Source organism: Theropithecus gelada, chromosome 5 (assembly GCF_003255815.1).
Source record: "Theropithecus gelada isolate Dixy chromosome 5, Tgel_1.0, whole genome shotgun sequence".
NCBI lineage: Eukaryota > Metazoa > Chordata > Mammalia > Primates > Cercopithecidae > Theropithecus > Theropithecus gelada.
This window is the reverse complement of record NC_037672.1, coordinates 72,332,962-72,345,137: the sequence shown is the minus strand read 5'-3', so window position 1 is coordinate 72,345,137 and position 12,176 is coordinate 72,332,962. Positions and strand designations below refer to the sequence as shown.

The 12,176-nt window shown below is 35.8% G+C and overlaps 1 protein-coding gene across 1 annotated transcript in view; it reads right to left on the bottom strand.

Moving 5' to 3' along the window:
- SULT1B1 (sulfotransferase family 1B member 1) overlaps positions 1 to 12,176 on the bottom strand; it is a 34,308-nt gene that overhangs the window by 703 nt on the left and 21,429 nt on the right. The window contains exons 6-8 of the mRNA XM_025386466.1: positions 6,600 to 6,726; positions 5,870 to 5,964; positions 2,968 to 3,148 (exon numbers count right to left, since the gene is read on the bottom strand). Of these exons, the coding sequence (XP_025242251.1) occupies positions 2,968 to 3,148; positions 5,870 to 5,964; positions 6,600 to 6,726 (403 nt within the window). The remainder of the gene's footprint in view (positions 1 to 2,967; positions 3,149 to 5,869; positions 5,965 to 6,599; positions 6,727 to 12,176) is intronic.

The following is a 12,176-nucleotide window of genomic DNA, read 5'->3' as shown; positions in this document are numbered from 1 at the left end:
CTGAGCACTTAGATCAATAGTCAGGGCATATTTTATTTCATAAAGTAACTTTTGGAAACTAGACAAAAAATTAGCCATCAGCACAACAAAACTGCGAAATAAAAAAGTTGATAAGTATCAGTTCCTGGAATTTATAAACAAGGATGCTATGATATGGAGATGATAGTTGTTTTTCCTAAATTCATTAGGCTTGTTCTTTATTTGTAATTTAGGTGGGAACAATAACATTAATATCAAATATACAACATCCTGGAACCATGTTTTTAAAGTAAATCTTTTAGGATAAAAATTTAAATTTAATCTCTCATACTTGGGTATATATAAATACGTATTTGGAAAATGAACAAACTTTTAATGTACTGCCAATATTTTTAGAGAAAAACATCTTAATATTTTATGAAATAGTAACACATCATATTAAATTACAAGTTATATTAATCCACAGTGGTTTGATAAAACTTCCAAGTCTTTTAAAAGAAAAACATTCTTATAGATATGGTTGTTTCCCTAGTTGTTACATTTTGTTCTATGTTCACCAGATGTCAATAGCTCTGGAATTCAACATAGGGTTGAATAAGGGTTCAACGTAAACATAGTGGGGCTAATGCATCCATAAGGATGTCATTAAAAACAGAAGAGAACACAGATTTAAGCAATTAAAAGTTATACATAAATCATTCCAATGATCTGATCTGCATATAAATTTTATAATATACACAAACACATTTGCTTTAAAAAAAAACTTGATAAATGCTGGTCAAAGGCCAGGTTTTTCTGTTTGTTATAATTTAGGACATATGAATAAACATTGGACATAATCTATCCCACCCTCATAATAATAATATTGATTTATCTAATATGGCATCTTTCAAAATTCAGTGTACCTGGCACATTTGTTCATACTTCACTTCTTTCAGCATTCATTTATGTACATGCCCCTTGCATTACATAGTGAGCTTCTTGAGTCAAAGATATGTATCATTTACCTTTGAATCTTTTAAAGAATATGTGCTGTATATAGGTATTCATGAAGAAGTTTTTCTTATTAATGAATGAATGAATGGATGAATGAGTACTCTAAATGTTTACTGGATACATCAGGGAAGGAAGGAAAGAAAGGAAGGAAGGAAGAAGGAAATCTCAAACTTTTTAGACTAATAATACTTTTTACTTCTATATGCATTATTTATTGTGAGAAAATATCCTAAATACTTGCATATCATTTACCATAATCCTCCCCAGAAACTTGTGCCACTGGTGTTATTATATTATCTATTTTGCCAGTGATGTAATCAGAGCTTTGGCAGGTTAATTAATGTATTCAGGGTAATAGGTTCAGGGAATGGCATAGCCTGGATATACCTCAGATCAATCTGACCACAAAAGTATGTTCTTAACCCCCTAGAGAGGGGATATAAAGACTGCCTTCAATATTAGAACAGCACGTGCTTTTTTTCTGTTGAGGTTGGAGAAGCCATAGAATCCAGATACTGAGCTTGTCTTCTTTATGTCTACACCATAATTAAATGTCATGAAATGGCATCAATTTTCATATGATTTGAGATAAAATTTCTGGGAAATTATATTCAGGTATCTATCACAATGAGAATTTACCATGTTTAATAAAGATTTATTTTCTGATTCTTCTACCAGGAAAAAGAATATATATGTACAAGTACACAATTGACTCTTGAACAATACAGACTTGCGCTGGCCAGGTTCACTCATATGCAGTTTTTTTTTTCAATTAAAAGCAATAAAAAATACAGTATTTGCATGATTAGAAACCCACGCACATGTTTGGAGTGCCAACTTTTCATATAGGCAGGTTCTAGTATATTCAGAGGCAGAGTTCCTGGAACCAATCCCCCACAATAACAAGAGATGACTATACATACACATACATTTACATCTGTGTGTAAGCATACAGATGAGATATATATACATCCGTCTTTTTTGCTCAAACCTATAATGCATACAATTTTTGATGAAAAATATACCTGCTTTCATATTCTGTAAATTATTTTTAATAGGTTAAATGTATTGTTTTTAGAAAAGAAAGAGCATAATTTGAAAACACTAGGACTATTTGCTACCTTAATAAGTTAACAAACAACTTTTCAAAAAATATCTATCATATTACTCAAAATCAGTGGTTTTGTTTCATATGTTCATATGCATAATACATTCCTAAGGTTATGCTTACTTCCTACATATAAATTGAAATTCTACCCTTCTCCCTCCAATTCAATCAAGGATATTGAAAACCGATCGTGGCATTATTAGGTGGATAACTTCTCAAAGTTATTTAAGTTTATAATTTGTTAAATGTATTGTTATTATTAACACATTTTTACTTATATTATGTATAATGAACCACAATAAACAGACTACTTAAATGGAAGTAATGTATTTCAACAGTAAATGCCATATTCTTCTAAGTTAAATTTGGACTCTATGTTACTAATAGTTTAAACAGTATTTGTAGAGGGCTAAAACTTCTTATAAGGTCACATAACAGTTTCTCCTTTTGATGAATTAATTTTAATGCGATTACCATGGTTTTCTAAGTGATATAGGGACTTTAAAGACTATGGTACCGTACTAAGTGAAATTAGCATTTCACTGAGGAGTGGAAGGAAGCTTATCTATGCCATCTTAAAGATTTAAGGGAGTAAGAAGGACAAATTTGGAATTGCTCACATCAGAATTGCCAAAAGCACTCTCATTTAGCACAGTAGTAAATAGGAGAATAAACATTTATCAAATATTCAAGGTATTCTAGTAATAGATTTAAATGCATTGTTTCATTTAACAATTTTGAATCTCAGCAACTTTTGGTGGTATGTATTTACTGTGAAGCTTAAACAGGCTAAGCAACTTAGTAGAGATCACAGAACTAATCCTTAGCTCATGGTAATTCATGAGAAAGTACAAAAGGGAAATTAAACCCAGCAAACTATTTACCTTTACGCATAAAAGGGGATTTGTTATGATCCATCACTGTAGTTGGTAGATGTGTATAATTTACCAAAGGATTGTCCTTCATCACCTCGAATGAGGTGTGATTGATGATCCTATCCAAGATCTCATCATTCAGGTTCTTCTCTAGAAATCTAATGATCTTCTTGATTTCCTCCTTTGGATTCTATTAGTGGGTAAAACCCAAGACAATAAACAAGTAACTCACACAATGTGAATACTTACAAAACATTTATAATCTGTTTTTCTAAATGTTAACTCTGAATAGTATAGGAAATCCATATTTGTTTGGGTTTATTTTTCTCAATTTTTAAATAAACTAATCATAAAATATTAAAAATCAAGAATATCTGTTTTATTTTCTATATCAGTCCTCTCTGACAGAAGAATGAGATCAGAACTTAAGGTGTGTCAGTGGTTAGAATGAGTAAAAGAGCAGACGTGATGATAGTAGATATAAGCCCAAAAGAAAAGATAGTAGTTGTGCTAGGAAAACACGTAGATGGACAGGCAAATAGAGAACATTTTCTTTTTGGGGTCAAAAATATTTGGAGAATAATTTGGCTAATCCTAAAATATGAATGATGATATTAGTCCAGGGGTCCCCAATCCACTGGCCGCAGACCAGTACCAATCAGTGGCCTGTTAGGAACTGGGCCACACAGGAAGATGTGAGTGGTGGAGGAACAAGCACTACTGCCTGAGCTCCGCCTCCTGTTAGATCAGTGGTGCCATTAGATTCTCACAGGAGAATGAACCTTATTGTGAATTGAGTATGTGAGGGATCTAGGTTGCACACTCCTTATGAGAATCTAATGCCCGATGATCTGATGAAACTGTTTCATCTGGAAACCATCCATCTACAGCCCCCTTGCACCCTGTTCATGGAAAAATTGTCTTCCACAAACCCGGTCCCTGGTGCCAAAAAGGCTGGGAGCCTCTGTGTTAGTCTATAGACCAGTGGAAGTTAAAGAGACCTGGCTCTGGTCTGAATCTTCCCCTGATCTGTTACTCTTTTATCTCACTTATTAGGAATTTATGTAGATACTTATAAACATGTTGTAAATTACTGGATTTTTTTTTCAAATTTTATTATTGATGTATATTGTATAATTTTCTTCCATTATTGTTGTTGTATTAAACTTCTCTATAACATTATCTACAAATGATTGTATGGCAGAAGAAAAATATTGTCTGTTAATGCAATGTATGTTGCAAGTTTGAAGGAAACTGAAAATATATGGATATGCTTAAAAAGGTAACTGGGTTAGACTATAAATCAAAATGAGTAAGTTTATTTAAATAAAACATTTTAGCTAAATAAAGACAGAAATGGTCTCAAATATTATGTGGGAAACAGTGTAACGGTTGATTTGGAATTTGAATAACAGCCAAACAGAGAAAATGTATTTCTTAGTCTTATGGAGAAAAGGGACTATTGCCAGAAGCTAAAATTGTTCTTTTTATAAAGCTTTTAAGTGCTGCTCTGCTGTCCAAAACATGAAGAGAGATATTTGTTAGAGAGCTGGAATAATTTTCTCTCTTATGAAGAATTTATAACTTATCCCTGGCTAAACAAGCTCTCAAGAGACGTATGACTTTGTTACAGTTTCATAAACCATGCAAGGTTTTGCAGCTGTATGGTGTGAGTAAATTAACATTAATAATGTCAAACCCTGTATAAAGGGACAATGATAAGACATAGATCACAGATTATGGGATGTGGACAACTGTGATGTAGAACGAAAACTTGGGCAGTGAATAAAAACTCGGAGGATTCTTTGTGCTAAGATACAAGAAACCCCTGGGAGTTTCTCAAAACTAACTAAAGCAAAGAATAGTTCACATGGAGTCAAATTTCTGTGTTATGAAAAGTAGGATTAATGCCATTAAAGTTTTGGATATTACCACTCACTCATTTATTTATTGAAGCAATCAATGATCCATGCAAGTAACCTTGAGCCCCTGTTTATGTGGTAGGCACTGTACTAAGTACTAGGATGTAGTTACAAAGAAGACAAACTTTGTAATTTTCATTGTAGATCTGAAAGTATTCTAATTTGTATGTTCAGGCTTTTATAAGTAAAGGAATTAATTTCAACATGTTTTCCTGTTGTGTGTGTCTCTGTGTGTATTTGGCCAATTTAAGTAGAAGAGTTCCATAATGGTGGCATGAAAATTTGTAGTTGTATTTAATTAATACTACTTCATACTAGATAGATGATTACAAGTTTCTACACTGAGTGAGGTAGTGAGGAAGTAAAGGAGGGAATACTTTGAAAGATACAGTAGATACACTATCTGAACCAACTGAATGTGCGAAATATAGAAAACAGAATAAGAATAACTTTTATTGTTGAGAGAGAATAAAATAGAAAAAAGATTACATGTTGGAGAGAAAGAAAATAAGTTTAATTTTGAGTATGTTAAATTTAATACAAGCATGGGCTAGAAAATCGAGGTAGAAGTAAAAATGGAGGCACAGATAATGGATGATTAGCACATAAATAGCTGTAAAAACAGTAAATGTGAAAGGGGTAACTCAAATATAGCAAACAATTTTTAAAAACAATTTTAAAATATTAATGAGTAGATATCTAGAGGATAACCATAAGCATGTAATATCCTGGTAAATGTAGAAATAATTGTAGAAGAAAGAGTGGTCACTTACAATGCAGTGGCTAAGAGATAACACAAACAAAAATAAATAATTGATTTAACAATTAGAAAGTCATTAATTATAGCAAGATTTGGGTAAAAACACATTGTGAATAGGCAAAGCAATCAGCATTTTGGACTCCATAGACTAAGTTGAAAAGCAAATATCAATCCTTTTACACCATGATGCAGCAGGGAAATTATCCAGAATCCATATCTATCATTTTACCTCTTTCATATCTTCATAGTACAAGAAAAGTATTGGGTGTTCTTCCTTTTTTTTCCACCAGTTTTTAACATGAGTAAACCAGGAACCATAGGCCACTAAAACCAGATAAAAGTCTATTTTCATAAACATTCATCAAATTAAATATTTCTGTCTGAACAGTAAATCAAATTGTGAAAATATTTTGTGGAATTTAGTAACCAAAGGAACTGAGAATATGAGACCAATTTTAAAAAGTAAAATTAGCTAGTTATGGATATATAAACATCAGATATTTTTTAATGTCAAGTACAAAGAAAGCATTTCAGACAAAAATACTCTGACCTCCAAAAAGTTATGCTTAGTCTCATAAAGAAGAAAACCATTATCTTACAAAGTACTCATATCAACTATTTACCTAAGTATTACACATATATAACATATGCATTAACAGATCTAACTAATTGCTTAAGCAAGTTAAATAATGTCTATTGCGAGCAGGGACTGAGAATGGATTTCTAGCAACTGAGAACAGATTATAGAATACTTTCGTATGCCAATGATTAATGCTAGTTTTATAAATCGAATGTCGTGGTAAAATATTAGATGCATTAGATTTAATTTTTTAGATAATATTTGAACATACTTTTCACTGGGTTGGAAAAATAAATATTTTGAAAGTCAAAACAGTTATTGTTAATAGTATTATTAAAATAAAATAATACTTATCAATTTTGAGATAAAGTCCATGTACCTTTTCCGGTTATGAATTTCTCCAGATATTCTTCCCAGGTACCAGGAAAAGGTTGTAAATTATTCATTAAGTCGAAATGGTAATATGAGACTGAAACATCCTTGGCATTACGAGCCAGATAAATCATCTGCAGTGGGGGGCGGGGGGGTAGGAGAAAAAAATAAAACAAAAGACATTTTATTTAGGAAAAAATTAACCTATAAGCATGTAAAATAGCACAGTACTTTTTCAACTGGAAATCGTGGGCCCGGAAGGCCCTTCTATTAGCAGCTAAAATACAGAATCAATTCAAGTGATTTTCAATACAGCAATGAATTTCTGAGATTAGAAACATTGAGCTATAGAGGTTTTGAAACAAAGATTTCAGTTTCTGGCCACTTGACACGGTGAAGCACAAATAGACTACTGTGTCTTCTGGAAGAACTGCAAGGTTCTAGAACACACATTATCAAGAAAATGACACTGTGAGTAGAGAGAATACCAGCAAATTAAAAATAACAAAATAGTGGGGAAAAAAATAAAAGTTTTCACTTTTCATTTCTACCAGTTAAATACCCAGAGAAATATTAGGTGCTGATAAAAATATACAGAAAGGAGAAGAAGGTAAAGATAGTAAAAGACATTAAAATAAATTTGGGGGCATCCAGTACACACTGTTTTCTGCTTCGCTACTTCTCTACTCTTCTTTTTGTTTGTTTTTGTTTTGTTTTGTTTTGTTTTGTTTTGAGACAGAGCCTCACTCTGTCGCCCAGGCTGGAGTGCAATGGTGCGATCTCTCGGCTCATTGTTGCAAACTGCGCCTCGCTGGTTCAGGCCATTCTCCTGCTTCAGCCTCCGGAACTACAGGCGCCTGCCACGACGCCCGGCTAATTTTTTGTATTTTCAGTAGAGACGGGGTTTCACCGTGTTAGCTAGGAAGGTCTCAATGATCTGAGATCGTGATCCGCCCGCCTCGGCCTCCCAAAGTGCTGGGATTACAGGCGTGAGCCACCGCGCCTGGCCTTCTCTATTCTTAATATCATTAAAGCCCTGGAAATTATTCAACATACAATGATACAAGAACTCTAAAGGCATACTGGATAAAGAGCTGAGTAATGCCAATGTGGTGAGTTCCTCCTAGGTGTCCTTTTTATCTCCTGTATACTCTTGGACTGGGCAGCAAAAAGGACTGTGACCTGGAACAAACAAACAAAATCTAGAAAAACCTGCTCTCCCTGGTCAAAGGATTAGGAAAGAGGAAGCCCAACGGAGACATAGTGGAGAATCCCAAACTCTGCTCCACACTCGGGGTCCCTGTAGGTGAACTAACTCACTGCCAGTAGTGGCAATGAAGCACTGGGCCATTCAAACTCCTGTGATACAAATGGGGCTTCATGGGCAGTCCCACCCATTCACAGTGATAACATCAGAGAATCCCTGTTTCTCCCAGGCCCCAAGGCTTCTCTCCTACTTTCAAATGGTCAGCCAACAAGAGCAGGAAGTCCAGGAAAGTACCTTATACCCCTTTTACGTGGCATCAGCAGGGATGGTATAGTATGTCCAGCAGCCCCAGAAATCAAATAAGCAAGAAAAACAAAACTGAGATGAATCAAATGTTAAATTGTCTGACAAAGATTTAAAGGAGCTGTCATAAAAGAGCTTCAACATTCCATTAAAAATTGTCTTGGAGGGTGGACCAAGATGGCTGAATAGAAGGCTCTACCAATCATCCCCCACACCTCAAAAGGAATATCAAATTTGCCAACTACCTACACAGAGAAAGTACCTTCATAAGAAACAAAAACCAGGTGAGCACTCACAGTACCTAGTTTTAACTTCATTTCACTAAAACAGCCATCAAAGATGACAGGAAAGACAGTCTTAGAATTGCCATTGCCACGCCTCCCCCAACCCTGAGTAGCAGCTGTGTGGCATGGCGAGAATCTGTGCACTTGGGAGAGGGAGAGCACAGTAATTATGAGACATTGCATCGAACTCAGTGCTGCCCTGTCACAGTGGAAAGCAAAACCAGATTGAACTCAGCTGGCAGCCTTCCATGAAGGAAGCATATAGACCAATCCTATCTAGAGGGAATCACACATCCCAGTGGTAGAAATATGAGTTCCAGCAAGCCTCACCACACAGGCTAAAGTGCTCTGCACCTGTAAATAAACTTGAAAGACAGTCTAGACCACATGCTTCTAGGCATGTTCCAGTGCTGAGATGGCCTCAGAACCAGTGGACTTGAGGGTTACAAGTCGTACTGCGATATACAAGACTAAGGGAATGCTTGTACCACCCTTCCCCAAACTCCAGGCTGCACAGTTGGTGGATTCAAAAGAGATCCCTTCTTTCCACTTGAGCAGAGGAGAGGGAAGAGCAAAGAGGACTTTATCTTACATCTTAGATACCAGCTCAGCCACAGTAGGATAAGGTACCAGTCTGAGTTATGAGGCTCCTATTCACACAAATATATATGCATACAGTGTACCCACAAAAGTTAAAAATTGAAAAAAAAAATTAAAACAAGTGAAAAAATAGAAAAGAAATTTGCGTTATATTTGTAAAGTTAAATATGTGGGAAGTATAGATCTGCAATATATAATAACTGAAATAAATAAATAAATCACTAGATGGACCAAATAGTGTAATGGCAATGTTAGAGGACAGAATCAGTGAACATAAAGGCACATCGATAGAATTTACTCAATGTTAACAACACAGAGAAAATAGAATAAAGACAATAACGAGAACCTTCGGAATCTGTGGGACAATAACAAGAGGCCTAACATTTGTATATTTAGAGTTACACATTTATAGGCGGAAGAGTAAGGAACTGAAACAGTATTTGGAGAGTTGGTGACCAAAAACTTCCCATAAGTGTTGAAATAAACAAATCAATATATCTAAGAAGTTGTGTGAACTCCAAAAAGGAAAAAAAAAAAAAAAAAAGATGTCAAGAAACATTATAAAAATACTTCTAAAAATTAAAGATAAATAAAACTCTTAGAAAAAAGCCAGATATACAGCACATTGCATAATAAAGATCACCAATTCAAATGACAAGTTTCTCATCTAAAACCATGAAGGCCAAAAGGAAATAGCACAATAGTTTTTCAAGTGCAGCAAGTAATATATTGTCAATTCCTAATCCTATATCCAGTAAAACTGTTCTCAGTCAAGAAGGGGAAAAAGACATTCTCAGAAAAAGGAAAACTAAGAGAATCACTTGCTAGTAGACCTATCTTATGGAATAGCTAAGGGAAGTTCTCCAAACAGAAAGAAAATGACACTAGAAAGATGAAAACTTTAGAAAGGAAAAAGAAAAAGAGAATGGGTAAAAATAGAAGTAAATATAATAGCTAATCACTCACCTAATGAATTTCTTAAGTCATATTTTACAGTTGAGGCAAAAGTTACATTATCTGATGCAGTGTTCAGTTTATGTACAGGATCACTCAGGACCACTATGTTGAAAATACGGAGAAAGTAAAGGGGCCTAAATGGAAGTAAGATATCTACACTTCACTTAAAGTGAGAAAATGTTGACACCATTAGACTGTAATGAGTTATGTATATTTATGGCAATACCTAAAGCACTCACTAAGAAAACTATGCAAAAATATATTAAAAAATACTAGAAATAAGTAAAAATTATTTCCAAAATGTTTAGGTATAACAAAGGAAAGAAAGAAAAAGAAAAGAAATGAGATACAGAAAGAACAAACAGATAATGAGGTAGACATAAGTCCTAAAATGCCAATAATGTCTTTATTTATTTATTTATTTATTATTTTTAGCTTTTAGGTCCAGTGGGTACATGTGCAGATTTGTTGTTTATTTATGTGTCACTGGGGTTTTGTGTAGAAATGATTTCGTCACCAAGGTAGTGAGCATATTACCTGAAAGGCAGTTTTTTGACTTGTACCCTCCTACCATCCTTCATCCTTAGTTATGCCCTGGTTTCTATTGCTCTCATCTTTGTGTCCAAGTATACTCAAGGTTTACCTTCCATGTGTAAGTGAGAACATACGGTATTTGGTTTTCTGCTCCTAAATTAATTTGCTTAGGATAATGGCCTCCAGCTGCATCCATGTTGCTGCAGAATACATGATTTCCTTTTCTTTATAGCTGTGTGTATTCCATGGTGTATACACACCACATTTTCTTATGTGTTCCACCATTAATGGGGATTGTATTAACAAGTTCTCACTCTGCTGTATAGAACTGGGTGAGACTAGATAATTTATAAAGGAAAAAGGGCTGGGCGCAGTGGCTCAAGCCTGCAATCCCAGCAGTTTGGGAGGCCGGGGTGGGTGGATAATGAGTTCAGGAGTTCAAGACCATCCTGGCTAACACGGTGAAACCCCGTCTCTACTAAAAAATACAAAAAATTAGTTGGGCGAGGTGGCGGCCGCCTGTAGTCCCAGCTACTCTGGAGGCTGAGGCAGGAGAATGGGGTAAACCCTGGAGGCGGAGCTTGCAGTGAGCCGAGATCACGCCACTGCACTCCAGCCTGGGTGACAGAGCGAGACTCCACCTCAAAAAAAAAAAAAGGGGGAAAAAGGTTTAATTGACTCACAGTTCTGCATTACTGGAGAAGCCTCAGGAAACTTACAATCATTGCGGAAGCAAAAGAGAAGCAGGCACCTTCTTCACAGGGTGACAGGATGGAGTGAGTCCAAGCAGGGGAAACACAAGACACTTAAAAAACCATCAGGTCTTGTGAGAACTCACTCAGTATCATGAGAACATCATGGAGGAAACTGCCCTCATGATCCAATTACCTCCACATGTTCCCTCCCATGACACATGGGGATTATTACAATTCAACATTAGATTTGGGTAGGAACACAGAGCCAAACCATATCATCGTGCCCTGGTCCCTCCCTTATCTCATGTCCTCACATTTTGAAACATAATTATGCTTTTCCAATAGTCCCCCAAAGTCTTAATCCAGCATTAACCTAAAAGTCCAAGTCCAAAGTCTCATCTGAAATAAGGCAAGTCTCTTCTGCCTATGAACATGTAAAATTGAAAGTCAGTTATTACTTACTAGATACAATGGGGGTACAGGCATTGGGTATAGACACCCATTCCAAATGGGAGAAAATGGTCGAAACAAAAGGGGTTAGAGGCTCCATTCGAGACGAAATCCAGTGGGGCAGTCATTAAACCTTAAAGTTCCAAAATGATCTCCTTTTACTCCATTTCTCACATCCAGATTACACTGATGTAAGAGATAGGCTCCCACAACCTTGGTCAGCTCCACCCCTATGGCTTTGCAAGGTACAGCCCCTCTCCTGGCTGTTTTCACAGCTGGTGTTAAGTGTGTACAGCTTTTCCAAGTGCACAGTACAACTCTCAGTGAATCCACTGTTCCGGGGTCTGGGGGATGGTGGCCCTCTTTTCACAGCTCCACTAGGTGATGCCCGAGTAGGGACTCTGTATGGGGGCTCCAATCCCACATTTCCCTTCTGCACTGCCCTACCAGAGGTTCTCCATGAGAGCTCCACCCGTGAAGCACACCTCTGCCTGGACATCCAGGTATTTCCACATATGCTTTGAAATCTAGGCAGAGGTTCCCAAACCTCAGTT